The 26817-nt window shown below is 44.7% G+C and overlaps 1 protein-coding gene across 1 annotated transcript in view; it reads left to right on the forward strand.

The window, feature by feature from the left end:
- Window positions 1-14707: 14707 nt before the first annotated feature.
- Window positions 14708-26817, forward strand: part of LOC113936884 — a 76018-nt gene continuing 63908 nt past the window's right edge. Inside the window, 2 exon segments of the mRNA XM_035726291.1 lie at window positions 14708-14787; window positions 19423-19952. Coding sequence (XP_035582184.1) covers window positions 19468-19952 — 485 coding nt within the window. The 5' untranslated portion in view covers window positions 14708-14787; window positions 19423-19467.

Raw genomic sequence — 26817 nt, forward strand, 5'->3', positions numbered from 1 at the left:
CGGGTGGTAATTTTTATATTTTATTTAACCCAGTGTATTGCAGGCATGATAATTTGCACATGTAAAACAACTACTGAGATTTTTTTTTCATCCTAAGACTTCAAAGTACAGTATATATTTTATACTGATTGCACATTTCAATTTGGACCAGTGTACATTTTGGACTTAGACCACATTTCAAGTGCTCCACAGACACATGCGGTTGGTGGTTACCATGTTGGACAATGCAGCTCTATATTGTGCATGGTATGTTTCACAAAAGGAATATTAAACAACATTAATAGTAAGTGGGAGAGGTTGCCTTTGCTGGGTTTTATTCATTCACCCATCTGATCTTGGCTAAGCCCCCAGTGCACAAGCAACCGTAGGGGATAGGTGGAAAACTAATCATGCTTTCAGGGGATTCAGAGTCAAGCAGGAGAGAGAAGAGAAACAACAAAGAAGAATAAATGGGGGCGCCTGGGTGGCTCAGTCGGTTTGATTTCAACTCGGGTCATGATCTCGGGGTCGTGGGATTGAGTCTTGTGTTAGGCTCCGAGTTCAGTGTGGAGTCTGCTTATCCTTCTCCATCCACTCCTCCCTCCACCCCCTCTAAAATAAATAAATAAGTACAATCTTAAACAAAAAGAATAATTAGGGTGGGGAGGGCAAAAAGTGCCCCAAGACAAGCACAGGTAGAAAAAATGCTATGGGACTTCAGCAGAGGGAGAGGCTGCTTCTGGCTGGGACACCAAGCAAATTCTGGGTCATTTAAAATGAAAAAAAAAAAAAAAAAAAGACTAGAGAGCAGGCAGACAGAGTTCTGGAGAAGGGCACTGCAAGCAAAAGCAGAAGCTTGAGCAAAGGCGTGGAGGTGGGTCAAGCATGGAGTGTCTGCGAAAAATGGTGAAAAGTTCTGTAAGCTTGCAGCTTAAAAGGAGTCAAGAGGAGGAGGAAGGGGAGAGCTTTGAGGAGTAGGCGGTGGGCAATCATTATCGCTTATGAGCAAGAGACTGGTACCATGTTCTGGCAGCACGGTATGCCATTTGGAACAAATACTTGGAGATGGTGAGGGGCCTTCTGCAATCATCTGAGTGAGAGGTCCCGGAGTCCTCAATGAGAAGGAGAATGGAAATAAAAAGGAGAAGGCCCAATAAGTAATATTGGAGTTTCCATGGACTGGATTGGCAGCTGTGTAGAATGAGGAGGAAAGAGTCCAAGATGCCAGGGTGCCTAGTGTCGTGTCAGTACCAGGAACAGCAAGCACGTGGAAAAGAGAACAGAGAAAACAAATTTGGGGAGGAAAGATGATGGTCCAGGTTGGGACCTACTGAATTTTACTGATAACCTTTTATTGGATTGATAAATAAGTAAATAATAAAAAACAGATGCTTGATCTCTGCAAGCGCAACTTAGAGAGGAAATGAGCTAGCGTTTAGGGAAGTTGGAACTTTTAATTTTCCACATCTGTAACCTCCGCAAGGAGCCTCACGTTTGTGTGTCTCATTATCCTCGAATGTAAATGATGATGATGGAAACTCCGTCTTGGGGTTGAGTGACAACCCAATGAGTTGGGACAGGTAAAAGTTGAGAACAGTGCGTGGTCCACAGTAAATACTCAAGAAATGTCAACTATTATGACTATTATAACAATTCTTCCATTTGGGAGATAAGTCAAGACCCACTGCACCTGTGGCGGTGAAGGTTTCCATCATTTCATTTCTCCGTGGAAGGCAGAATCATCAAGAGCTTCTTAGATGGACTCACGGCCTAGGATTCCTTGCACTCTCTCTAGTTTGTGGACACTTCTAAGAGGTAATTCTGCTTCTATGGTAGAAGAATCAGTGTTGAGGCGCCTGGGTGGCTCAGTTGGTTAAGCGTCTGCCCCCGGCTCAGGTCCTGATGTCAGGGTCCTGGGATTGAGTCCCACATCAGGCTCCCTGCTCAGGAGGGAGTCTGCTTGTCCCTCTGCTCCTCTCCCTGCTTGTTGTCTCTCTCTGTCTGTCTGTCCCTCTCAAATAAAGTCTTTAAAAAAAGAAGAAGAAGAATCAGTGTTGGTGGGGGAATATCAGAGTCAAGAGTTGCAGTATCGCTAGAATAAGTGCTTGGGAAACCAGCTTGTACCAACTTGCAGAAGCCAATTGTTAAGTTTTTGAGAATTTTGCAAGTTGGTTGTTGCCATTATTAAAAATGAAATCATATAATCATACAAATAAATGAATAATATAAAAGTAAGGTAATAAATACTTAAAACTCAGCATTTCAAATTACTTTACTATTATGTATGCTCTTGAGGTTATTCTTACCTGTTTTATCTTTGGGATGGAAATACAATATAATGTGCTACTCCTCATCTCTTCCCAACATTCAGTGGTGTCACATTGGTAGCTTGCAATCAGCCATAGTAGTAATCTTTATACCACAGGATTGGCAAATGCTGCAAATCAGAGCTTAATTTACTATTCTGTGGCCAGACAAAATTAAGGGAATGACAAACTACAGCTCATAAACCAAATCTAGCCCACTGCCTGTTTTTGTATGGCTTATGAGCTAAAAATGGTTTTTATATTTTTAATTGTTGAAAAAAACAAAAGAAAAAAAATATTTCCGGATACATAAAAATTACATTGAATTCAAAGTTCAATGTCCACAAATAAAGTTTGGCTGGAATACAGCCACGCTTATCTGCTTACATGCAGCTTCTGGCTGCTTTCATACTGTGATGGCCGGGTTGTACAAATAGAGATAGTTAAGATAGAGACCTTATGAACTAAAAAACCGAAAATGTTACTATCTGGCCCTTTGCAGAAAACGTTGGCCAATCCCTGGTTTGGACTTCAGAAAGTGGTAGAGGAAATTTAACTAATACAGATTAAATTTTTTAAACATGTCGTGTCTGGTTATTACATTGTGAATAAAAAATTGAGGAGATATTTTTCCAGTTTTCCTCCAGTACTCAAATCATTGACAAGTAAGTTCCGAGATATATGTCTTTCTTGTTTTACTTAGTCTTACTCACTGACTTAAAGGAAAACATTCACTAACATTCATGTAAGAACCACATCTGGTTCTCAGTGGCAAATGTAGATTGGCTATAGGTATAAGAGTTTGGCACAAATTAACAAAAACATTCTGTAAGAATCAATTGATTTACAACAAAGAATATTATGTATTTTATTATTATTAATAAATTGTGTGCTACATATCCTTTACACCAGTATGGTTTATAATAAACTTATGTCTGTAAATAGAGGCATACTCCCCCACCCCCCAACCCCACCTCACGGAGCCAGTTGTTAAACACTTAGTAGCACATCACTGACTAAGGTCCTTTTTTCACCTCCTCACATTCTTACCTCTCCTAAGAAATAGCGGGAAAATCCCAGCAATTATCAGTCTGGTATTCTACAGTGACAACAAGTTAGGAGTCCAGGGACAAGTCGAGTCTAAAATGAAACTTGGATCGGGGCTCCGCTGAGAGGCTTTAAGACTACGCATAACAACAACCTATTATTCATACTTCAAACAGATTTCCTGAACTGTACTGTTGAATTCCCAACAGAGTTTTAGCTTCGATTATTTTCATTCGGAATTCTTTTCTTTTTCATTCTTTGTTCTAGGACTAGAATCCTGCCTTCCAGAACCCCTGAAACATGGAACTCTTTTGATAGTCTCCCACGTGACTTAAAAGCTTGGACATCTCTTAAACCTGGAGTGCTTCCTCCATCTTGCTCTTACCTCAATCAAAATTACATAAACTGAGACCCCAGAAGCTATCACTCAAATTAAATCTGGCCTCTGGGCAAATATTAGGTAAAAGACCACCAGAAGGATGTCAAGCAGTTCTTCTTCTCATTGCAAATTTCTCTAACCACACAGTCAAAGAAGGGCATGTTCAAGGCCCGATGGCAGAACTCGGGTGTTAATGTTTTCAGCATTTCTCTTCTTGAGACTGAGCGTTGTTGGGGTCACTCACAGAAAATAGACAACTTTCTTTTCTTTTTTATCATACTGCAGCTAATCCAGTATCAGAAATTAGGTGATAATAATAGTAACGTAAAGACAAACGTAATAAAGCTTTGGGTTGCTAGCATCCATAAGAGAAGAATGTATTGCCTACTGGTTTTCTAAAGTGAAGACAATGTACACTGCACATTTAAAAACTGCTCATTTCACCTCAGTGTGCTTTCTGAGGAAATGTGTCTCAGACACCAAATCAATGCTTTTATGTAATCATTTTTAAATTGGAGGCCAGTTTAAATTACGACCATAATCAAAATTAATAGCGTAACATTTTTTGAAACATTAGGTGTCTGAGAAAATTATCCCTTGACTTCGCCATGGGACTGTGTTACCAACTGATTTTAAAACTACTCTGATGATCTCATGGTTATCTTGGGCTGTCATTGACTAACATGTCACATCCCACCTTTCATCAGCTAACCATGCTTTTGCCAAATATGTGAAGTCAAACTGCTTATCTTTTCTCAAACTAAGGAAATGCAGGGGGTGTGATGTTTTAAATTAAGCAGGATTATCATTCTCATAAGGATAGAAGAACTTAAAAACAGTTGTACCAATCCAGAAAGACTTTATTTGTATTTCATATATTAATTTAGCTCTAAATATTATATTCCAACCTTTTAGAAGTTTCAAATTGAGCAATCACTGTTTGTTTGTTTGTTTTTTCTTCTCATGGATGACTTGCAAAAATAGTAGAAGCTATTTTTTCAATATATTGTCCAAAGCAACAAGATTTCCAGTATGGAAGAAAAAGATTGCTGATACTTGTTTAATGAATTGTTGCCCTGAAATACTGCCCTAAACTTACGAAATTCCTCCTTAAAACTGCTTAATTTATTAGAATGGAGATCCATTTCATAAATGACTAATGGTCACATCCTTCAGTGTGTTGTATACAACAGCAGTAGCTAATGCTTGACGATGGGATGTGATTATGACCTTTACTATATCACAGTAAGAAATTTGAGTAATTTATTTGTAGTAATAACACTGATTAAATGACACGATGGGCTTGTATGTCGAGGCTTTGCTACATAGGATGAACATTTCTAATTCCAGAAAACAAAGGCATACGTACATCTATAGCCATACGTGTGTGTATATCTTTGTGTATTCATATACGTATAATCTGTAGTGAATTTGATTTGCTCAAACATAATTCACTTCCCCCAAATTAGACAGACAAAGCAAAAATAAATAAAAGGCCATTGTGGCATCATCTAGTTGTTTGAAGTCTGAGTTTCGCGATTCCTTTTAAGCACCTGACATTTTCATTTTGTTCTAGCAGTCCCATTTTTAGTCCCTCCCTCCTATTTGACCAGAAATGAAACCTTAACAACGTGCCACATTCCCCTGAAATCTGATTATAAATTGCATCTGTGTGTTTTCTCAGCAGCAAGTGGAAGCTTCATATTGTGTTGTAGAAATCTACACAGCTGGTGCTAAACTGTGATTTTATTCAAACCCTGCATGAGAATTGGAGAATTATAGACAGAGATAATAAATAGGCCTCTAGCAGAAGAGCTAAAAAAGACAAAAGGGCAAAGAAACACAGGCAGAGTGGGATACAGTGTGATCTCGCCTGCAAAGATTGAATGCAAGACGACTTCCTGTCAAAATCCACATCACTAAGCCATATTGGAGTCCAGGTTAACAAACACTGTGCTTACTCTGTGCTGGCCATGATCTAGCTCTGGTGATACCAAGACCAATAAGGAGGCATGATCCCAGCTCTGAGGGACCTTATAATCAGTGGATTCATACACAGTGTGGAGAGCTAATGATGTACAGAATGCAACTAGGAAGAGTGTTGGGGCACTCGGCCAGGAATAGGATGGGATCAGAAAATGCTTCCTGAAGGAGATGATGCTGCAAATGTGTCTAAAATCACACACACTGCTGCAAAGTGAAAAGACTATTGGACTTAGAACCTGAAGAAGATGGTTTGAGTCTTAGGTCTATTGTGATCACCCATTAGCTGTGTGATCTGTCAGTAATCATAGTAGCTAGAAGGTGTCACCTCTTATTGTGTTCAGGAAGCCACTATGCTCTAGTCTTCACATGCACCATCTACCTCGTGGGCGAGACACAATTATTTTCCTTCCCATTTGCAGATGAGGAAACTGCATCCCAGAGACATTAGGTTACTTGCTCATGGCCAAGGAATGAGTGAAGTGAGTGAATTTAAGCCACAGCTGTCAACTACTGCTACAAACTCTAACCTTGCCAAGACTTGGGTTAGTTTTCTATAAAATGGGGCTAATCATGCCTGTCCAATTTGATGTTGCAAAGTCTTTTGAGGATCAAATGAGATAATGTAAAATGCTTTGACAAGTGTAGGTCCAATAACATACAAGATACTAATTCTTTTTCCAGCCACTGTAGCATTGAATTACCATGTCCTGTTGTCCTGTCAGCACATGCAATGACTATTTTCCCCAGCCCAGAGCTACAAAAGCTCTGTGTGATAGTAGAGCATGTTTAACATGCAGAGGATGTACTAATTGTTGACTTTTCCAACCATGGGATACGTATCCATGGATACACACCATTCCTGCCTAGATCCTCCACTCTCAATATTGTGATATCTGGAGCGTATATGAGTCTCAGGAAACACCACGAGGGGGTTGCTCAAGAGAAGTCTTGCTGAAGGATTCCATGTGAGGGCTATTCATCCACCATCTCCCTCAGACCCGAGGCAGGTGCTGTCCTAGGAGGAGGAGCTAAGAGTCCTGGATGTGAACTTGGTTCCTTTCTAGTTAAGCATCCTAGGTTGAGGTAGAGGAGTTGGTTGGGTACGTAGGACTGTGATATGGCCAGATCTGGCAAAAGCTTGGCCTGTGAAGTTGAATGATGAGAGAAGAAGAAGGGAGGAGGACTGAAAAGCTTTGAGGGTCTCTGCCAACTGTAATCAAAGGTCTCACCCATGGTCTTTTCCCCCGACGTGGGTGTGGGACAGACACCTCAGAGCTGAGAAATGGTAACTGGAGTCTAAATGCGGACTTTTCCGCACGTTTCTCAGAGTTATACTGCCACATAGAGGTCATTATGTGGTCACAGAAAATGGGAGGGTGGCAGAGATGGTTCCATCTTCAACTTATGTTTTGTTCCAAGTGCAGGACGGAGAATCAGATAGAAGGTGATTAAAAATCCCACTTTAAATTTATGTAAATCTTGGCTCACTGTTTATTTCTAGCATATGTGTATTGGTGAAATCTAAAGTTCACAGCAGTCCTAGAGCAAAGAAGTTAAATGCAGCTATCAATAGAAGATTCTAATCCATGAACAACAGCCAAACTTTAATATTCTCTGATATTTCTGAGTTAGGTGCTGTAGAACAGTGCTTCTCAAACTTTATAAAGTGCATGTGAATCACCCAGGTGTGTTATTAAAAGTATGTGTAGACTCACAAAATGTGGGGTGCTGGTACATTTCTAACAAGCACCCAGACAATGCCTGATGTTGTGACCCATGGACCACACTTTGAGCAGTGAAGCTGTAGGGGATGCAAAGATAAATAAAATAGATGAAACAGTATTTCTGCTCTTAAGGAGATTGCATTTTGCCACAAGACAGACTAATGTTACATTATTGCTTCAAAGAATCAGTGTAAAGCTGATTCTCAGATTATTTTTTAATTGTAGGAAAATACACATGTAAAATTTACCATCTCAACCATTTTTAAGTGTACAATTGATGTTAACTATATTCACATCGTTGTGTGCAACGGTTGTTAGAACTTTTTCATCTTGCAAAACTGAAACTACATCCGTTAAACAACAACTCCCTATTTTCCATACATTGAAGACCTAGCCTCATGTGGAACTCTTAGAATATTATCATCACATTAGTCTTCAACATATTGTACTTACCAGGAGTTTTATTTTACACCGAGTCATTCTATTGAGTTTAACATGAGCTGGGAGCAAAGGTAATATCACCAGTGATAACCTAAATCAGTTCATTTTATGTGGACAGAATTTCTCTGCCTTTACATTTATAAATATCAAAATTAGAATAGAATTGAAGCTGAATTCTGTCCCATTTTAGAAATAAATGATAATCATCTAGAAATATATGAGTTGGAAAAAAGTCCTTGTCACCTCTTCAAGATATATTTCCAATAAATATATACTTCTTGTTCAATAAATATTTATCCAAACATAAAATACATATAAATAAATAATTATAATAATCCCTCTACCCAGGAGGTATTTTTCAAACTGCTTTAAATATAATACATATACCATAAATTTCACTCATTTTAAATGTACAATTCAATGAATTTTATGTTTACAGAATTATAAAACCATCATCACAATCTAATGTTAGAACATTTCTATCAACCTAAAAAAAAAACCCATGCCCATTTACAGTCAATTCCAATAACCAACCACAGCCATAGGCAACTACTACTCTACTTTCTATTTGCCATTAAAAAACTTTACAAAAATAGAATCATATAATATATGTTCATGTCTGGATTCTTTCACTGAGTTTTATCCATGTTGCAGTATTTTTGGGACCAAATAATACCAACTATATGGATTTATTACAATTTCAAAAATCTATTCATCAGTTGATTGATACTTGTTGTTTGGGTTATTTTTACTTTTTGGCCTTTTAAAATGCTATGAACATTTCTGTCAAGTATACCTGGATACTTTGTATATGTGTACCAGTATTTGTATTGTTTGTATTATATGTATTATAGGTGTTCTATTTCCAGAATAAGACAGGATTCAGCACCAATTCTATCTCAATTTTAACATTTATCGATGAGAAAGCTGAGAAACAGTATTCACCTAAACTAAATAAAGAAAAGTGGAAGGAATTTTATAACAGCAGCATCACTTGGTTTTTTTGAACCAAGAGATGAAAACATGTACACAACTTCACCTCTGATGGGAATTGCAGGTCATAAAGTAAGTCTACATATAACTTTTTAAGAAACAGTCAAACTGATTACCGAAATATGGCTGCATCATTTAACACTGTACCAGTAATATAGGATGGTTTGAATTTCTCCACATCCTTGTCCACACTGTTAGTATCTATCTTTTTTTATTACAGATATTCTAGTGGGTAAATAATGACATATTGTGTTCCTTATTTCCATTTTTCTAAAGACCAATTACATTGAACATATTTTCATATGCTTTCTGGCCATTTGTATATCTTTGGAGAAATGTCTATTCAAATCCTTTGCCCATTTTTAAATTATATTACATACCTTTTTAGTTATTAAGTTATAATAGTTCTTTATATATTCTAAATACAACTCAGATATAATAATTTGCAAATAATTTATCACAGTCTGTGGGTTTTATTTTCAATTTCTTTTTTTTAAGATTTTATTTATTTATTTGACAGAGAGAGGGAGAATGAGAGCAGGAACACAAACAGGGGGAGTCGAAGAGGGAGCAGCAGACTTCCCGCCGAGCAGGGAGCCCGATGTGGGGCTCGATCCCAGGACCCTGGGATCATGACCTGAGCCGAAGGCAGACGCTTAATGACTGAGCCACCCAGGCATCCCTTATTTATAATTTTTTGATGGTGTCTTTTGAAGAGCAAAAGGTTTTAATTTTGATGATGTACAATTTACCAATTTTTCTTTTATTGCCTATATTTTGGGGGTGGTAACTAAGAAATCATTGCTTCACCCAGGTTTATGAAGATTTACTCATGTTTTCTTCTAAGGGTTTTGTAGTTTTAGTTCTTACAGTTAAGTCTTTGATCCATTTTGTGTTAATTTTTCAGTATAGTATGAGATAAGGGTCCAAATTCACCTTTTTTGGATGAATTTGCAATTGTTCTATTTGTTGAAAAGAATATTTCTTTCCCATCAGATTTTCTTGGCACTTTTGTTGAAAACCAGTTCACTGTAAATGGGCTTATTTATGGGTTCTTAATTCTGTTCCATTTTTCAATTCTATCCTACGTAGGTTTGTCCTATGCTAGTACCAAACTGAATTGATTACTGAAGCTCTGTAGTAAATTTTGATATCATAAAGTGTGGGGGGAGCTAAGATGGTGGCATAGTGGGAAGACCCTAGGCTTACCTCATCCCTCAAACACAGCTAGATAACTATCAAATCTATTTGATAATTAAAAATCTATTCTTCTGAATAGCCAAGAAATTGACCTGTGGACTGACAAACTGCACAGCTAGAGGGAAAGAAGAGGCCACATTCAGGAAGGTAGGAAGTGTGGAGATGGGCTTTAGGGGAGAAATGGATCATGGGTGCTGCAGAGGGGAGGGGGCCGTGGTTGTGGAAACAAGCAAGACAGAGTGGAGCACACAGGGATATGCACAAGGGGAACACTTCCTCAAAGCCATTGGCTGGGTAAACAAGAGGGGCTGATTTTCATGAGTTTTCGCAACCAGTGGGGCTCAAAAACTGGAGTTTTAGAGGTCCACAGGCTTGGCTAGGATAGAGTCCTGACGGCACTCCCCTACTCCAGGAGAGAAGGCATGCAAGCAATCCTGGGGTGCATGGCACAATCTGAGCATCACCAAAGGCTCATGGTGAGAGACCGTTCACTCTTCTTAGAGTCCATCTCTGAGAAGTGACATTTGCAGAGTTGCCTCTCAGGTGATGAAAGATCCAGTGGACACCATCTCCCTCCCCCACCCCTCAGCATAGGCACAGAGATACCTGCTGAGCGTGGCTAACCCAAATACTGGAGCTTTAGCCTGCTTTGCTCCAAAGCCAAAACATAGCAGCAGAGTATAAACAGCACATACCAGACACACTCCTTGGAGCACCAGGCCCTGAACACTATATGGCCTCCCCTTTTTAAGGCCGTTACTCTCAGGAACAGGAGACATAACAGGGTTTTCTAATGCACAGAGGAAGACAGAGACCTGGACAAAATGCCAAGACAGAGGAATTCATTTCAAAAGAAAGAATAAGATTACAGCTAGAGATCTAATGGAAACAGATATAAGTAATACGCCTGATGGAGAACTTAAAGCAACAATCATAAAGACATTCACTGGACTTGAGAAAAGCTGGAAAGACCCTTACCACAGACAGAAATTAAAAATGCAATAACTGAAATTTGAAACCAACTGGCTATAATGACCTAAAGGATGGAAGAAGCAGAGGAACACATAAGTGAAACAGAAGATAGAATTATGGAAAATAATGAAGCTGAGCAAAAGACAGAAAGAAAAGCTATGGATCACAAGAGCAGACTTAGAGAACTCAGTGACCATATCAAATGTAGTAACATTTGTATCATAGTAGTCCCAGAAGCATAAGAGAGACAAAAGGGAGCTGAAGGTTTATTTGAGGAAGTAATAGCCGAAAACTTACCTTAGTCAGGGGAAGGAAATAGAGATCCAAATCCACAAGGCACAGAGAACTCCCATCAATACCAAGAAAAGCAGGCCAACATTAAGACATTGTAGTTAAACTTGCAAAATATAGTGATAAAGAAAAAAAGTCCTAAAAGAAGCAAGATATTTCCCTAACTTGCAAGGGAAAACCCATAATCTACTGGCAGATCTCTCAACAGAAACCCGGCAAGACAGAGGGAGTGACATGATATATTCAACCTGCTGAATGGGAAAAATATGCAGCCAGGAATACTCTATCCAGCAAGGCTATCATTCAGAACAGAAGAAGAAATAAAGAGTCTCCCAGACAAACAAAAACTGAAGCAGTTCGTGACCACTAAACCAGCCCTGCAAAAAAATATTAAAAGGGACACTTTGAGTGGGAAGGAAAGACCAAAAGTGACAAAGACTAGAAAGGAACAGAGAATATCTCCAAAAACAATGACAAAACAAGTAATAAAATGGCACTAAATATATATCAATCACTAATTACTCTAAATGTAAATGGCTAAATGCTCCAATCAAAAGACATAGGGTGTCAGAATGGATAAAAAACAAGACCCACCTATATGCTGCCTGTAAGACTCATTTTAGACCTAAAGACATATGCAGATTTAAAAAAAAATACTGATTCAAAGGGATAGATGCACCCTGTTTATAGCAGCATTATCAACAATAGCCAAATTATGGTAAGAGCCCAAATGTACATCAACTGATGGATGGATAAAGAAGATATATATAGAGATATATAGATGATAAATAGATAGATGAATAGATAGATGATAGATACATTTATATAATGGGATATTACACAGCCACCAGAAAGAATGAAATCTGGCCATTTGCAACAATGTGGATAGAACCAGAGAGCATTATGCTAAGCAAAATATGTCAGGCAGTAAAGACAAATACTATATGATTTCATATGTGGAATTTAAGAAACAAAACAGATGAACCTATGGGAAAAAAAAGAGAGAGAGAGAGGCAAACCAGGAAACAGACTCCTCTATAAGGAACAAACCGAGGGTTCCTGGAGCAGAAGTGGGCAGGGGGATGGGTAAAATGGGTGATGGTTATGGAGGGTACTTGTAGTGATGAGCTCTGGGTGTTGTATGAAAGTGATGAATCACTGTATTATTCAAATAAAAACTCAAAACACAAAAGAAACAAAACAAACAAAAAAAATGTCCTTCCCCTTTGTTCTTTTTCAAGATTGTTTTGGCTATTCTGGCTCCCTTGCATTTCCATGTGAGTTTAGGATTAGCTTGCCAATTTCTGCAAAATAGTTGTCTGGGATTTTCTTAGTGATTATGCTCCATCTATAGATCAATTTGGGCAATATTGCCATTATAGCAATATTAAATCTGTCTGCGAGTATGGAATGTCTTTCCGTTCATTTAGGTCTTCTATAAACACTGTCAGCAATGTTTTGTAGTTTTTGGTGTACAAGTCTTGCACTTATTTTGTTAAATTTATTCCCAAGTGTTTTGTTCTTGATGGTATTCTCATGACATTCTTAATTTCATTTTTGGAGCGTTCATTGCTAGTGTTTAGAAATACTATCGATTTTTGTATGTTGATCTTTTATCCTGCAACTTTGATGTACTTAGTAGCTTTGTAGTAAATTCTACGGTTTTCTATATATAATGACCTTGTATTTAGAAATTTCAAGTTTTTAAACACTTTAACTTTTATGGCTATTGCAAAATTTTAAAATTAGATTTAAATTTATGTACCTATGATGCAAAGAAGTTTGATAGGTGATCAAGAAAAGACTTTCCAGAATAAAGAAATATTATATTGGGATAAGTTTTCATGAAGAACTATGGAAATACAGTTTCAGGAAGAAAAGGAAGGATGTAAAATTTTGTGTTAAAGAAAAGCTTGTTCATGTAGTTATAAAAATTGATGAAGGATATCAAATTGCCTGGTATTTAGGTTCACACTGGCTACATTTAGAAGGGTTATGTAGCAGTTTTATTTTAAAACTGTCAATTTACGGGGCGCCTGGGTGGCTCAGACGGTTAAGCGTCTGCCTTCGGCTCAGGTCATGATCCCTGGGCCCTGGGATCGAGTCCCGCATCAGGCTCCCTGCTCCTTGGGAGCCTGCTTCTCCCTCTCTCTCTCTCTCTCATGAATAAATAAATAAAATCTTTAAAAAAATAAAAATAAATAAAACTGTCAATTTACTATTGAACAATTTGCATCGTTTGCAACTATTTAAATCAGATCAAAATTTTTAGGTATGGTCTATCTAAAAATGAGGGAAAAGGTACGTCACATGTTTCCAGAATTCTTTTAGGGAGTATACGAGCAAAATAATTTAAACCCTTGTATTAACGTGTACCTTCCTAACAGGTGTTTCTCTTTGGGATGACTGTTACCTTTCTTCGAGTGGGGGAAATTCCCAAATGGCCCCTAACTTAAAAGCCTCACCCAGTGATCCCACAACAGTCCTCATCATTAACTAATTTTGACTGAGGTCAGTACTTCATGTAGAATTAAGTCACTGCCATCCCTCAACAAGTCACTTAGGTAGGCGTAAGTGCTCAGGGCACCCTATGTATAGTTTTCTAAAGGCAAGTCTATTGAAGAGTATAAAGTGTCATCTATAGCATTTTAGTCATTTTAAAGAAGTTTTGGAGCAAGGTCAGGCATGTTCACTTTGATCCTCCCTTTTTAGCCCCACAATCATAAATGGTATCAGCACAGTTGCTCTTTATCCTGAGGAGTCAGGAATGTAACATGGGCAGTACTGCTGCGCGCACACACACAGACACACGCACACACACACCTCGAGACTTTTACCATCGGCGGCAACCGTCTTAGAATACATGAGTAACAAAGACTGGCTTCCAGGAGAGTTGGGAGAATCAGCCCTGGTGCTCGCACGTGCACTGTGTCCAGGGCTGCTCCCTCCAGCCGCGCCCGCTCTCACGGCCCACCGCTCTTTCCCAGCCCCTCCGGCGGCCTTGGTTCGCGGTGGGGAGAAAGACACCGCGCAAGCGCGGGCGCTGACGACGCGCGCGAAGGCCGGGACTGGGCGTCCGCGCGGAGCGGCCGCTTCACGGGATTCTCTGGGAGCCCTCCGCCCGCGTCCTCCAGGATCCGGAGCTGGCTGACGTCTCCTCACACACCGTCTAGAAGGTCAGCGTGGGAAGGCCTGAGGCGGGGCCGCGGAGGGTAAGCCACCCGAGTGGGCGTCACGCGAAGGCCGGCCTGCGGCTCCCCGCCGCGAGAGCGAGGGCTTGGAACGCTCTGTGAGGCCCAGCGTCAGGGCGCGCGCGCGTGCGAGGCGCTGAGAACCTCGGGCCGGCCTCGGCCCAGCGCTTCGTGGAGGCGCCGCGTCTGAGGGAGCAGGCCGCGGGGGTGCGGCCGCCGGCAGCCAGGCGGGGAACTCTCCAAGGGGCGCCCAAGCGCCCGAGGTCTGGAAGGCACAGGTGGGGCGGCGGCCGGCGGGGAAGGACGCGCGGGTCGCGGGAGCGCCTGGCGGGGCGGGGGGAGGGGCAGGGCAGAGACGGCCGGAGCCCTCCTCCGAGGGTCAGACGTGACACTTTGGTTGAAGGAAGCCATTGCGAGAGGACAGTTTGAGAAGTTGTTCTCCCAGCCCCCGTTGTATATTTACGGAACCTAACCTTGGAGCTCCGCGCCCCCTGCGCCCTTCACTCCATTTACTGGCTGACGCTGCCCCCCCACCCCTTTGGTCGTGCACTTGGCACCTTCCTGTCCGCCCTTCTTGCTGCCTCGTGCGCGCTGTTTACTTGGCTTCGGAAAATGGCTGTGGTTTTGCGCCCTTACAGCTTCGTGAAAGTTCGGAGTCTTTACAAAATGTCGGCAACCAATAGCAATTGTGTTGGGAACGGAGAGCGCACGGATTTTGCTCTTTCGAATACGTTTGTTCATGTTCGTGAGGGATCCAGCACCGCAGAGGCTCTCTCCGACCTCATTTCTATGTTTGGAAAAAGTTTCTCTTGGAACGTGCACTGTTCCGGGACGCGGCCTTACTGCGTTACGGTAGGGTTGGCCCATTTTCCCACGAACTAAAGAATCGTTTTACTCTTTCACTTACGGATCCTCGAAATTTACTTTATTGCCTAGTAATTTAGTGGATTTGCGTTCAAGATTGTTGCTGCTTCTGAAATATACTGGTTTAAATATTTAAGAGTTCAACAAGTTTTCTTTGAAATGTCCAAAGGCAAAACCAAGAAAAAGGAATGTAAGAATGTCCCCAGTTAGGAAGGGAGCTATTTTTTTTTATTGCTCTCCTTTTTTCAATAACACACCCCATTTGGTGACTTTATAGGAAACCGGTTGGAAACAGGAAGGTTTTACGTTGGTTCTTTCTCACCGTGGGCTTTCTGAAAGGTCGTTTGTGTAGTTCCCCTGACAAGAATGGGTGGGACGCTATTGCAGGAGGTTGCATACAGGTATTTGGAAAAGTTCCGTCTTCTTTTTTTGTAAAGGGCCAGGCAGGCATGCATTAGAGCACCTTTTGTACTAGAGACTACTTGTGATGTTGACCTTAGCTTGATAGTTACTGCTTTTAGGCTTTATGGGATTGAACTAAGATGTCAGGTGTTTGATTCAGAATTTTACCTTTGCTCCTGAGATTTACTTTTAAAGCTTACACGTATGCACATCCACTCATAGTTGTGTCTGAAACAAACAGGTTTTACTTCTTTTATTAGAACGTGTCAAAAAATAAATGCGCTATTTGTATCTGGAACCAGAATTTGGGTTCGGATTTAAGAGGATTATACTGGTGTGGGTACTGTTTTATTTAATACTATAGATTGACCTTCCAAAACCTCCTGTTCTCAACTTTAAAAATGAAAGGATGTGAGGGGCGCCTGAGTGGCACAGTTGGTTAAGCTGCTGACTCTTGGTTTCCGCTCAGGTCCTGAGATAGAGCCCAGCCTCCCGCTCCATGCCCAGCTGGAGTCAGCTTAAGACTCTGTCTCCCTCTCCCTGTGCCCCTCCCCACCTTAAATAAATAAAATCAATCTTTATTTTTTTCTTTCTTAAAGACTTTACTTGAGAGAAAGAGAGAGAGCGGGCAGAAGTTGGGAGAGAGGGGAGAGGGAGAAGCAAGCTCTCCGCTGAGCAGAGAGCCTGATGCTTGTCCATTCCAGGACCCCAGGATCATGACCTGAGCTGAAGGCAGACGCTCAACTGACTGAGTGACTCAGGTGCCTCTTGATCTTTAAAAGAAATTTTAAAAACAAAAATTAAGATATGTGGAATCATGTAATAAGGGTTTTTGTCTTTTCAAGCCACTTGATAAGGTCTTAACTGTAATTAGGGATATGACAGGTATTATTCATATTTTTTGTTTTGTTTTTTAAAGTACTATTTTGCAGTTCTTACCCCTGTGAAGTGCATTTTCTCAGTGACTGCTGAGAATATATCAAATCCTGGAATAAATCCCAAATTAAAAATACAGAATTTTAGTACAGACTTTTACTTTCTGTGCAGAAATTCCCAACTACATTTCACCTCATTTCCAGGTGTTTTTCTCCTGCTAAACTTTTTCTCTCTCCCAAGATGGAGATGCCAGCAAGAAATGCTATTCAGCAACTGACCCATGGAATTACACCACGATCACCACTTCCCCAGCACTGCCCCCACACACTTTTCTTTTCAGTAGGCAGCCCATTTCCTCCAGTGACACATTATTTCAGGAAATCCTTCAGCACACTATGTAACATAAGCTTTGAAATGTGGGTATATACAAGATCAGGTGTTGAACACCTTTTCACGTGCCATTTAAAGATCCTCTTTTGTGAAGTACCATCATGTTTTTTTCCCATTAACAGGAATAAGAGGTTATGCCTTTTTAATCTTGCTAGAGTTATTTTAATGGAGTTTTGGGAGGGAATAGGGCTAACTGTATGTGAGTAGCCTGCCACCTTTAAGTAGAATTGGGTAACTTTAAAGCTTCATCCAGATAATTTTTTCTCATTTCTGTCCTCTCCAATGATTCAACCTCATTTTTTTTTAAGATTTGTTTATTTATTTGAGAGAGAGTGTGGGCATGAGCAGGAGGGGCAGAGGGAGAGGGAGAGACAATCCAAAGCAGACTCCTTGCTCAGCACAGAGCCTCACTCAGGGCTTAATTTCACGACCCTGAGATCAAGACCTGAGCTGAAATCAAGCGTCGGGTGGTTAAGTGAGAGAGCCACCCCCGCACCCTTCAGTCCCAACTTGGGGCTCGATCCCAGGACCCCGGGACCATGACCTGAACCAAAGGCAGACGCTTAACGACCGAGCCAGCCAGGTGCCTCAGTGTCCTCCTCTCTTTGAATTCTAGCATATTTCAGAGCTGCTGTTGTCCTTCGGTCTTCAGTCATTTGAGTGGTGGGTAAACAGGCCCAGAGGGTGAAGGAACTTTCTATGGTTGTAAAGCACGTGGCAGAGCGGAGCTCCTCAGACCCTGCAGTGCCACACTCCATCGCTCTGGAGCATGTGTGTCTCATCTCGCTTGGAGCTCGGGAGTCCCCCCGGGGTACAGGCTCTTGTTAGTAGGGACTCAGCCTCTAGCTGCAGCAAGCTCCCCAACACTGGACAGTGGTGAACAACACAGGCCCTGACTCTCTCTGTGGGTTGGACACAGTTGGTGGTGGTCGGGTGGCTGAATGGCTGGAGGGTCCCTTCCGCCGGAAGGACCAGGGTCAGGCCCGGTGGCACAACGGCCTGGCGGGTCTGTGCGGGGGACGTCACAGGTCTGTGCCAGTAGAGGTCCCAGGCCAGCAGGCCACAGTGGTCTGTGTTTGTTTCAGTGTTGGGTGGATGTCCCTCTTGCTGGGGAGAGAAGTCTGAGCAGGACACGTTTGCTTTCTGGTTCCCTCTCTCCAGTGAGAGACCTCGTCCCAGAGGAGAGGCCGCCGTGCTGCACCTGTGCCCCAGGTGGTCGTAGGACATGTGTGAAAGCTCTCAAGGAGGTAACTCGGTGCTGTGTTCAGCAGGTCTGAACTGTGGGTTGGCTGGCCCTTCAGAGAGCCCTCCTGAGGTCACACGGCGAGCCTGCTGTCTGCCGACACTCCAGGCACTTGGATTCCGTGTAATTAGGACGCTCCATGCCATGCAAGCTCTTTTCTTGTCTTGCCCAGCCTTGGTTACTTGATGTGGCATCGTGGAGAAGTCTGGGTCTTTTAAGTATAACTCAGTGAACAAATGCAGAGGGTTTCTGTGGACGCTGAGCTTCAGGAGCCAGGGACGATGTCAGTGTTGGCACCTCGGTGCCTGCCGCCCCACATGGCCTGTGGGGCCTCGAAGCCATGGCCAGGATTCAGAGACTCCCACACTTCTCAGTATCGTAAGAGATAATAGCAGTGATTTGTTCTCCCGTGTTTACAAACGAGGTTATGCCGTAACCGTGTGTGCGCATAGCGTGGCGGGGGTGTGTGTGGAAGACAGGCCCCAGCTGGACCTCTGCACACAAGGGAGGTGCACGAGGCATTCCCAAGTCTAGTTGTAGCCAAGTCCACGTCACGTACCTGTGGTTTGACCTTGCACGAGGTTCTCCTCCTTTCCTGGCTTTGTGGGCTTATCTGGTCAGTGAGAAGGGCGCACGTGGTGTTCCGTCAGGATTGCCTCACATCCACCATGCCTGACTTCCCAAACGTTGTTAGCAAATGCAAAAGCCGTAGATGTGAACAGCGTACCTTCACTACTTACAGCCGTGTAAAACTGTACGTACAGATACGTATGCAGAGCTAGATAATTACGTAGAACTTGATGAATTTGTGGGCCATGCAAGAAGGGAAAGGTCTGCCTGTAGGATTACTTCCTTTATGATGAAGATTTCAAGAGGAGAGTGTTAGCGTAGGAACATGAGAGGACTGTGTATTGGTGGGGCTGTCACAGCAGAAGTGGTGTTCTTGTGAAGGATCCTGGGGTGGCAGTCGCATCGAGCCGTGGACCCTGGTTCGGGTGGGGTGGGCCTCCATCCTGCCAGTCCCGGGTGGTGGGAGTCCCCGGTGTACTCAGCACCCCGAGCGGTCCTCCTGTCTGTGGTTCAAGTGTGCTGACACGCGCTAGCCCCACCCATCCGCTAACCTGTCCCTCTCCTCCAGAGGCAGAGTGGCCGTGGCCGTGGGGCAGACCAGCCCGGGAGCCAGATGAGCAGAGAGGTCTGTGTGCACTCCTGGCCTTGCTCCTACTACTTAGAACCGGAGAAGCGATGGGTTCCTGGAAAGCTTTCGTTAAGTTCTCACTCCCTGAGATCTGCAACTGATAAAACCGGGGAGGCCCTGGTCAGCTTCCCCCTGTCTAGTGTGATTGAGATCAAGAAGGAGGCTTCTCACTTTGTCTTCAGTTCTATCACCGTCCTGGAGAAGGACCACCTCAAGCACTGGTTCAGCTCCTTGCAGCCCAGTCGGAATGCAGTCTTCAGCATCATCGAGCATTTCTGGAGAGAGCTGCTGCTGTCTCCGTCGGAAGCACCGCTCCCTGTGACCAAGGGGAAGCAGCTGACTGGTCTGATGGCCTGTTCCCAGAATCGCCTGGAAGAGACAGCCCAAGTCCTCCACCATCAGGGCAAGCAGCTGGATAGCATCACCAAGGGCCTGGACAAGATGGAATCTGACCTGGACGTGGCTGACAGGTACAGGGAGCGTTTCGGACACACGGGTCACGCCCCTGCCGTGCGCAGTGATGCCGGGTGGGCGTTGGTGAGGGACACATTCTGTGCCTGGTGCAGAGCTCCAGTCTTGTGTGAATAAGGAAGGCTACCTCGTTTCATCCTGTGGGGGAAACAGGCCGAGGGGCCAGGTCACACAGATGAAGTTGCTGTTCTGCACGGCCATGTGGTTGCAGGGTTTGAGCTGAAGCTCAAACCAGGGTCCCCAAACCAGGGACCCCCTCCAGTCTTCTAAACAGTGGTGGCCCCAGGGAGCTTTTGTTTATGTGGCTGTGTGTGCCGACATTGCCGCATTTCTTTAAAAACTAAGAAATTAAAAAAGTATTTGTCCATTGAAAAAGTACGATAATGAACCCATGACCTAGTAACGGAAGTCACTTTGTCAATGACAAATAGCTTTGATAAAGCAGACATGTTTAGTGGGAAGAGTGGGCCATGTTAGAGATGGCCGGGTCCTTCCACCGGCTTCTGCAGCCTGCCCCCCACCTCCCCTCCGGGTTATCCTGTGTCCCGGGGCCTCCGGGCGCTCCCCGTACATGCAGGAGAGCGAGGGCGAAAAGCCGAGCAGTGTCGTGGTGCTGTTGTGAAGAAACAGACCCCCCTGGAGGGTCCCAAAGACCCCAGTTTGCCAAGCACTGCCCTGACTCTAAGTCGTGTGCAGTGTGAAAGGGATTTTAGCACCTGGGAGGGCTGCCTCAGAGCTCATGACAGGGTGGCGGCCTCTCGTGTTGGGCCCTGAGCGTAGGCAACGCTATCTCACATCAGGGACACGTGCCCGCTGGTGCCGAGAACCCTTGGCCCCAAGTGACCCCAGTCTGCAGTTACCACCTGTGGCTATTTTGGGATATTCTTTCCTAAGTGCCTGCATGGTGAAAGACCTAGTGCTGCAGGGAACGGCCCCAAATCTTGCCCTTAAGAGGGGTGCCTGTGGTAACTGAGGTGGAAGGTGCTCAGACCTCTCTGAGTTTTGGTCCTGGGAACATAGCTGAGCAGTTTCTGCCCTTCTGTGCCATCATGGGGCAGAGGAGGTCATGCGACTGAGTGGTGGGCAGGAGTGATGTAGGTCACTTCCAGGCCTGGTCTCTGAAAGCCTCCCATCCCACACCATCTGTGTGCTGTCTTCCCCTCACCTTCTGGTGGCATGCAGAGAATCCTCCCCAGGACTCAGACGTGAGCTGGAATTTGGGTCGCCACATGGCATCCCAGAGCAGGCCCGACCCCAGCCCTCCAGTGGGGGGCTATGTCAATATTAAAATAATAAAAATCTAGGTTTCGATGATCAGGTTAATAAGAATTAAAAAAAAAAAGAATTAAAGGAAGAATACACAGTACCAGCTGGAGGATAGTGAATAAGCACTTTCACACACTGCTATTTGGGAATGTCTGTTGGTTAATCCTTTTGGAGAACAATCTGGCAATTTAGAAATGTTCTTTTAACAAAAGGCCAACTGATGGGGCCCCTGGGTGGCTCAGTCGTTGGGCATCTGCCTTTGGCTGGGGTCGTGATCCCAGGGTCCTGGGATCGAGTCCCACATCGGGCTCCCTGCTCAGCGAGAAGCCTGCTTCTTCCTCTCCTGCTCCCCCTGGTCGTGTTCCCTCTCTTGCTGTGTTTCTCTCTGTCAAATAAATAAAATCTAAAAAAAAAAAAAAAAAAAACAAACAAACACAAAAGTGAGAAGATGAACCTGAGGCTAGAGAAGATGCTTGTAGTATCTACTTGTATTCTTACCCGGGGATTCATACCCAGCTAGGTAGAGAGCTCATATGCCAGAATGAGAAAAAGCCAGTTCGGTAGAAAAATGGGCAGGACCATTGTTTGGAGTGTAGGCTCGGCTGCCGTCACGGAGATCCTCAGATCCTGTGGCTTACAGAAGCTGGGAAGCTATTTCCCCACCCACAGAGGTGCAGGGGAAAGTCGGCGTCCCAGGCAGGTCGAAGGCTCTGCTCTGGGTCACGCCCCGGGGCCCCGTGTTGGCTCCGTGGCTGGGTCAGAAGCTGTTGGCAGCACTCTTCCCAGCCACTGGGAAGGGGGCACAGGGAGGCCAGTGCACACGGCCTTGTTTTTAAGCAGATGAGCCCAGCCCACGAAAGGGAGGTACTGGCACCCCAGTAATTAGAGAAAGGTAAATTAAACCAACAAGTACAGATGTGGGACAACACCGACTGATGGTCAGGGTGTGGGTCGGGACGAGACGTCTTGTGTTGCTGTCACTGATGGGACCTGGCTCGGCCCCTGGCAAGACCTAGCTAAGCCGAAGGTGCACAGACCCCATGACGAATCCCAGCGTGTGTGGATGGGCACATTCACTGAGGCAGCTGTAGTCAGTCGATCCTCAAGGGGATGCAGTAATTAGTCACTACTGTGTAGTTTTTGGAAAGAGGTGAGGTCCAGAGCCGACGGCCAAGGAAGAATTCTTGAGATGTCTTCAGTGCAAAATGGTGGTTTTATTAAAACGGGGACAGGACCCGTGGGCGGAAAGAGCTGCTGCTGGGGGGTATGAGGAGCAAATGATGCTGTACTTTGGGGTGGGGTGGGGAGTAAAGGGAGGTTCCAAAAGGATCTTCATCTGCTAAGGACGACATGGGTTACCAGAGCCCTTGCTATTGTCAGACCAAGGTGGTTTTTCCTTGTAGCCAGGCATTAACAGTAACGCAGTATTTGTCAGTAGGCTGCAGGTTAGAAGGACAAAAGATTTTATCTACCTTTCCTTCTGCCTTTGTTTCCCACATCACTGCCAACTCGGATTCAAGGCACTGATTCCTGTTAGATCTGCACAGACTGACTTGGATCCACCTCAAAGCAATGTTAATAACACAAAACCAAGTTGAAAGCAGATGTGTACAAAAGCAACATTTATAAGAGTTTTTAAATGGGTGAAGTAGCAAAAATGCAGGGAGCACTGAACTGCAAAAGCCCAAGCTGGAGGGGCATGCACAGGGCCACACGTGCCGCGGTTCCACAGCGAGCTCCCACAGAGCCGCCATCGAGTGCTCCTCGCGGGGGTCTCCTGGCTCTTGGGGGTCGTTGGCACAGGTGTTCGGTGAGCATGTGATGCGGTTCTGCCTTTCAGTTTTAAAGTGTGTTCCTTCTGGAATGCCCGTTGTCTGGTTATCGGCCGTCCTGGATTGATCTTCTGATAGCGTTTTCATTTTTTCCTTGTCTTTTTGTTCTACTATTTCTTGAGTTTCATCTTCCTCCTACCCTTCCATTTTTGTGATATTTTTAATTTCTAAGATTTATTTTTTAATCCCCAAATGTTTCTTTTGAATAGCAGCCGCCTGTTGTTACTTTGTGGGTTACTGTCCTCTTATCTCTCAGGATTTTCTGGAAAGCCTCTTGCAGGAAGGGCCTGGGGTGTGCCTCCCGGCTTGGGGGAGGCCTCTGCTCCCATTTCCTGCTCGCAGCTCACCACGCCCCCTGCAGTGGTGACCAGACGGAGGTGGGGCCTAGCAGCACCAGGTGGGTTCTCGTTAAATGAACTTCCAGTCTGTTGGGGTTTGAGGCCCAACTTCACGCCTGTTTTCAGAGGTCCCTGGAATTCTGTCTTTTTCCACACAGAGGGTTCTGAGGCAGGGATAACTAGATTCTGGGGTGGCTGGGCCAGGCAGTGGCCCTTGGCCACTGAAGACAAGTGGGGATGGTCACCATAATGGACAGCAGAGCCAAAGCCGTGATCAGAATACTCTGACCCCGAGAGACCTGTGCTCCTGGAGGAGAAGTAGATGGGCAGTTGACCCAGTTCTTTTTTTTTTTTTTAAGATTTTATTTATTTATTTGACAGAGAAAGACATAGCAAGAGAGGGTACACGAGCAAGGAGAGGGACATGGAGCCCGATGCGGGGCTCAATCCCAGGACCCCAGGATCACCCAGGTGCCCCAGTTGACCCAGTTCATACTTTGGCCGGGTCAAGTGAGCAAGCCTCTAACTTGAATTAAAAAGCAGTCATGGCCCCTGAATCAGCTCCCAGACTTGAAGACCGAGTTTGCAGGTTCGAAACCCCTTGAATGATGGGGAAGCCGGAAGGACCCCAGTTTGCTCCTAAAAGTTTACACCTTTGGGAGCCCCTGGGTGTCTCAGTTGGCTAAGCATCTGCCTTTGGCTTAGGTCATGATCCCAGGGTCCTGCGATCAAGCCCCACATCAGGCTCCTTGCTCTGTGGGGAGCCCGCTTCTCCCTCTCCTCCCCACTTGTACTCTCTCACTGTCTCTCCTTCTCACTCTCTCAAATAAATAAATAAAAGCTTTATTAATTAATTAATTAAAGTTTACACCTTGTTCTTTCTCCCAGCCTTCCCCCACGGGACTTGTGGCATTTAACCAGGGTGGCCATGCCCTGGGGAGCAGGAAGCCACCAGACTTTTTGGGACCCCTGGATGCTGGAACTGACCCGATGGCAGCAGGCCAGTCAGAGTAGGGGCTTCTGGGGGTCAAGGGATCAGTGGAGTTCTAACTGAGGTCTGCCTTGTAGTGTCACAGTGGGCCCAGTAGGCCCCGAACCCATCCCAGTCCTGGAGCACATCATCCAGCAGCAGGCAGAATCGCACACTGGTTCCCTGGCCTGTGTAGTGAGGGCTGTTCTGGTGGCCAAGCCAAGTGGCAGCCTCTGGACTGCCTAGAATAGTAACCTCTTCTTGGAGGGATTTCTGAGATCAGTGCCCCCATCAAGGACTGGAAGGGTGCATGGATAGTGAGCCTGCATCATCTGCACTCAGCTCACTCACTCGACGGTGCAGAACAAAGATGGAGTGTCTTAAACTTACCAGGTGGTACTCTTCATTGCAGTTGCTTTTCCCGATGCTTGAGCAAATGAACACATCCTCTGGAACGTGCTCTGCAGTGGTCTGTCTGGCAAATGCTCTTAGGGAGGACCACCAGATCAGCTTGCTTTCAGCCGCCAGCAGTGCATTGTATCGTCCCACCTCAGGGGTATACCAGCTCTCCAGCCCTGTGTCATGCTTTATGTCACAGGGCCCTTGTCTGTCTCTCCCTTCACAGGATAGCATGCTGGCCCATTACATGGGGGATACCGTGCGGACTGGCTCAAGTAAGAAGTAGCAGCTACTCTAGATGCACTGGAAAGATGTTTGCTTGTCAGAGGTGGGAAAGAAATCTGACAGAAATTAGGGACTTTCATCCTCATTGAAATTTCTAGGGATCCAGTGGGGCTTGCTGAAGTATCTTCTTTATGGTGAAGGATAGATTTTTGCATCTGGCTCTTCCTACAACCAAAAGGAAGACACACTTGGGGTGTCTGGGTGGCTCAGTCGGTTAAGCGTCCAACTCTTGGTTTCAGCTCAGGTCATGATCTCAGGGTCATGAGATTGAGCCCCACATCATGCTCTATACCCAGTTGGAAGTCTGCTTGAGGTTCTTTCCCTCTCCCTCCCCCCTCTCCTCTTCCCCCCCACTCACACACATGCTTGTGCATGTTCTCTCTCTCTGTCTCAAATAAATAAAATTTACAAAAGTAAAAACAAAACTAAAAGGAGACATGGCACCTAGTGAGCCCCTTAGCATTTTGGAAGCGACATACTCTCCATTTGGGTGTGCTACTCTGGCCAGTTACCAAGTGACTTGAAAAGTTGCTAGTTTTGAGTGGGGTCTGGAATAAGAAGGCTCTGTAGCAGGTCCAGGTGCCACCTGGGCCACATGATCCAGCAGATCCAGTGGCGCTCCAAGTATCTGCGGTAGACAAAGGTGCTCTTTGGAGCCTTTGCGGACCTTTATAGGGAGTCACAGTGTAGGATTTCAAAACAGAGCCCTGATACAGGAGATCAGGCTCTAGCAGGCCCTGAAAGCATAGGCTAGGTCACATGGCCCCCACTCCTGCCATATCGCCTTTTCTCTCCCAGCCTGCACCGAGGGCACATTCCCTACCTGGGGAACACTCTACAGTCAGTTGACTGAGGAGGAAAATTGTGGAGCCTGGTTTACAGATGGTTTTGTGCAATATGCAGGCATGACTCAGAAATCCTCCCAGTGGGCTGAACTTCAAGCCATGCACCTGAAAATTCATTGTGTTGGAAAGGCAGTCTTGTGCATAAAGTCTTTTGACTCACTCAGCCTCATAAGAATGGGTTTTAGGCCTGGGACACATAGCCTGTGCCAGCCTTATCCCCTAGTAGGGAAATGGCTTTCCCTGTTACAAGCTCAACCAGTGCTCTTTTGTTCTACAGAAGCATGCACGCGAGTGGCTCTCAGGCACATCCCCAGTCTTCTGTGTTTCAGACTCCATAGTTGGGGGGTGGGGGGTTGGTCCTTGAGCTGAAGCGTTAGAGGGATGTACATAAGCCGTTTGTCCTGCATCAGCTGCCAGGGGCACCTGATGTCCGTGAGGTACCAGTGCCTACGTTGGACCTGATTTTGTTCCATCTCTTCTCCATGTGAGTAAAGCTGGGTAAGGCATTGCTCCATCCAGTGCTTGACCATGTTGTGTTCTGTGGTAACTCCAAGATGGCTGTGGGCAGACGTGTTTGGAGGCCCCTGAGATTGGTGACCGTTGTGTGGTACTCTGCTCAACAGTTTCCTTGGAAGGAGGAACGGCTAGAGGCTCAACTGCGTACTGATTGGCTGTGGCCGGTGGTTTGGCTGGATGTTTGGGGAATGGAAGAAACATGATTGGAAACTTCATGACAGGGAGGTCTGGGGTAGAAGTATATGGATAGACTTCTCTGAGTGGGACAAAAGGCAAAGATGTATCCCATGTGAACGCTCACCAGAGTCTCTTCAGCAGAGGAGGATTGTGATAATCAAGTGGCTAGGATGACCTTTTCTCTGGATCCCAGCCAGCCTGTTTCCCCAGCATCTCCTGCAGTTGCCCAGTAGGCC

This window comes from Zalophus californianus, chromosome 2, assembly GCF_009762305.2.
Source record: "Zalophus californianus isolate mZalCal1 chromosome 2, mZalCal1.pri.v2, whole genome shotgun sequence".
NCBI lineage: Eukaryota > Metazoa > Chordata > Mammalia > Carnivora > Otariidae > Zalophus > Zalophus californianus.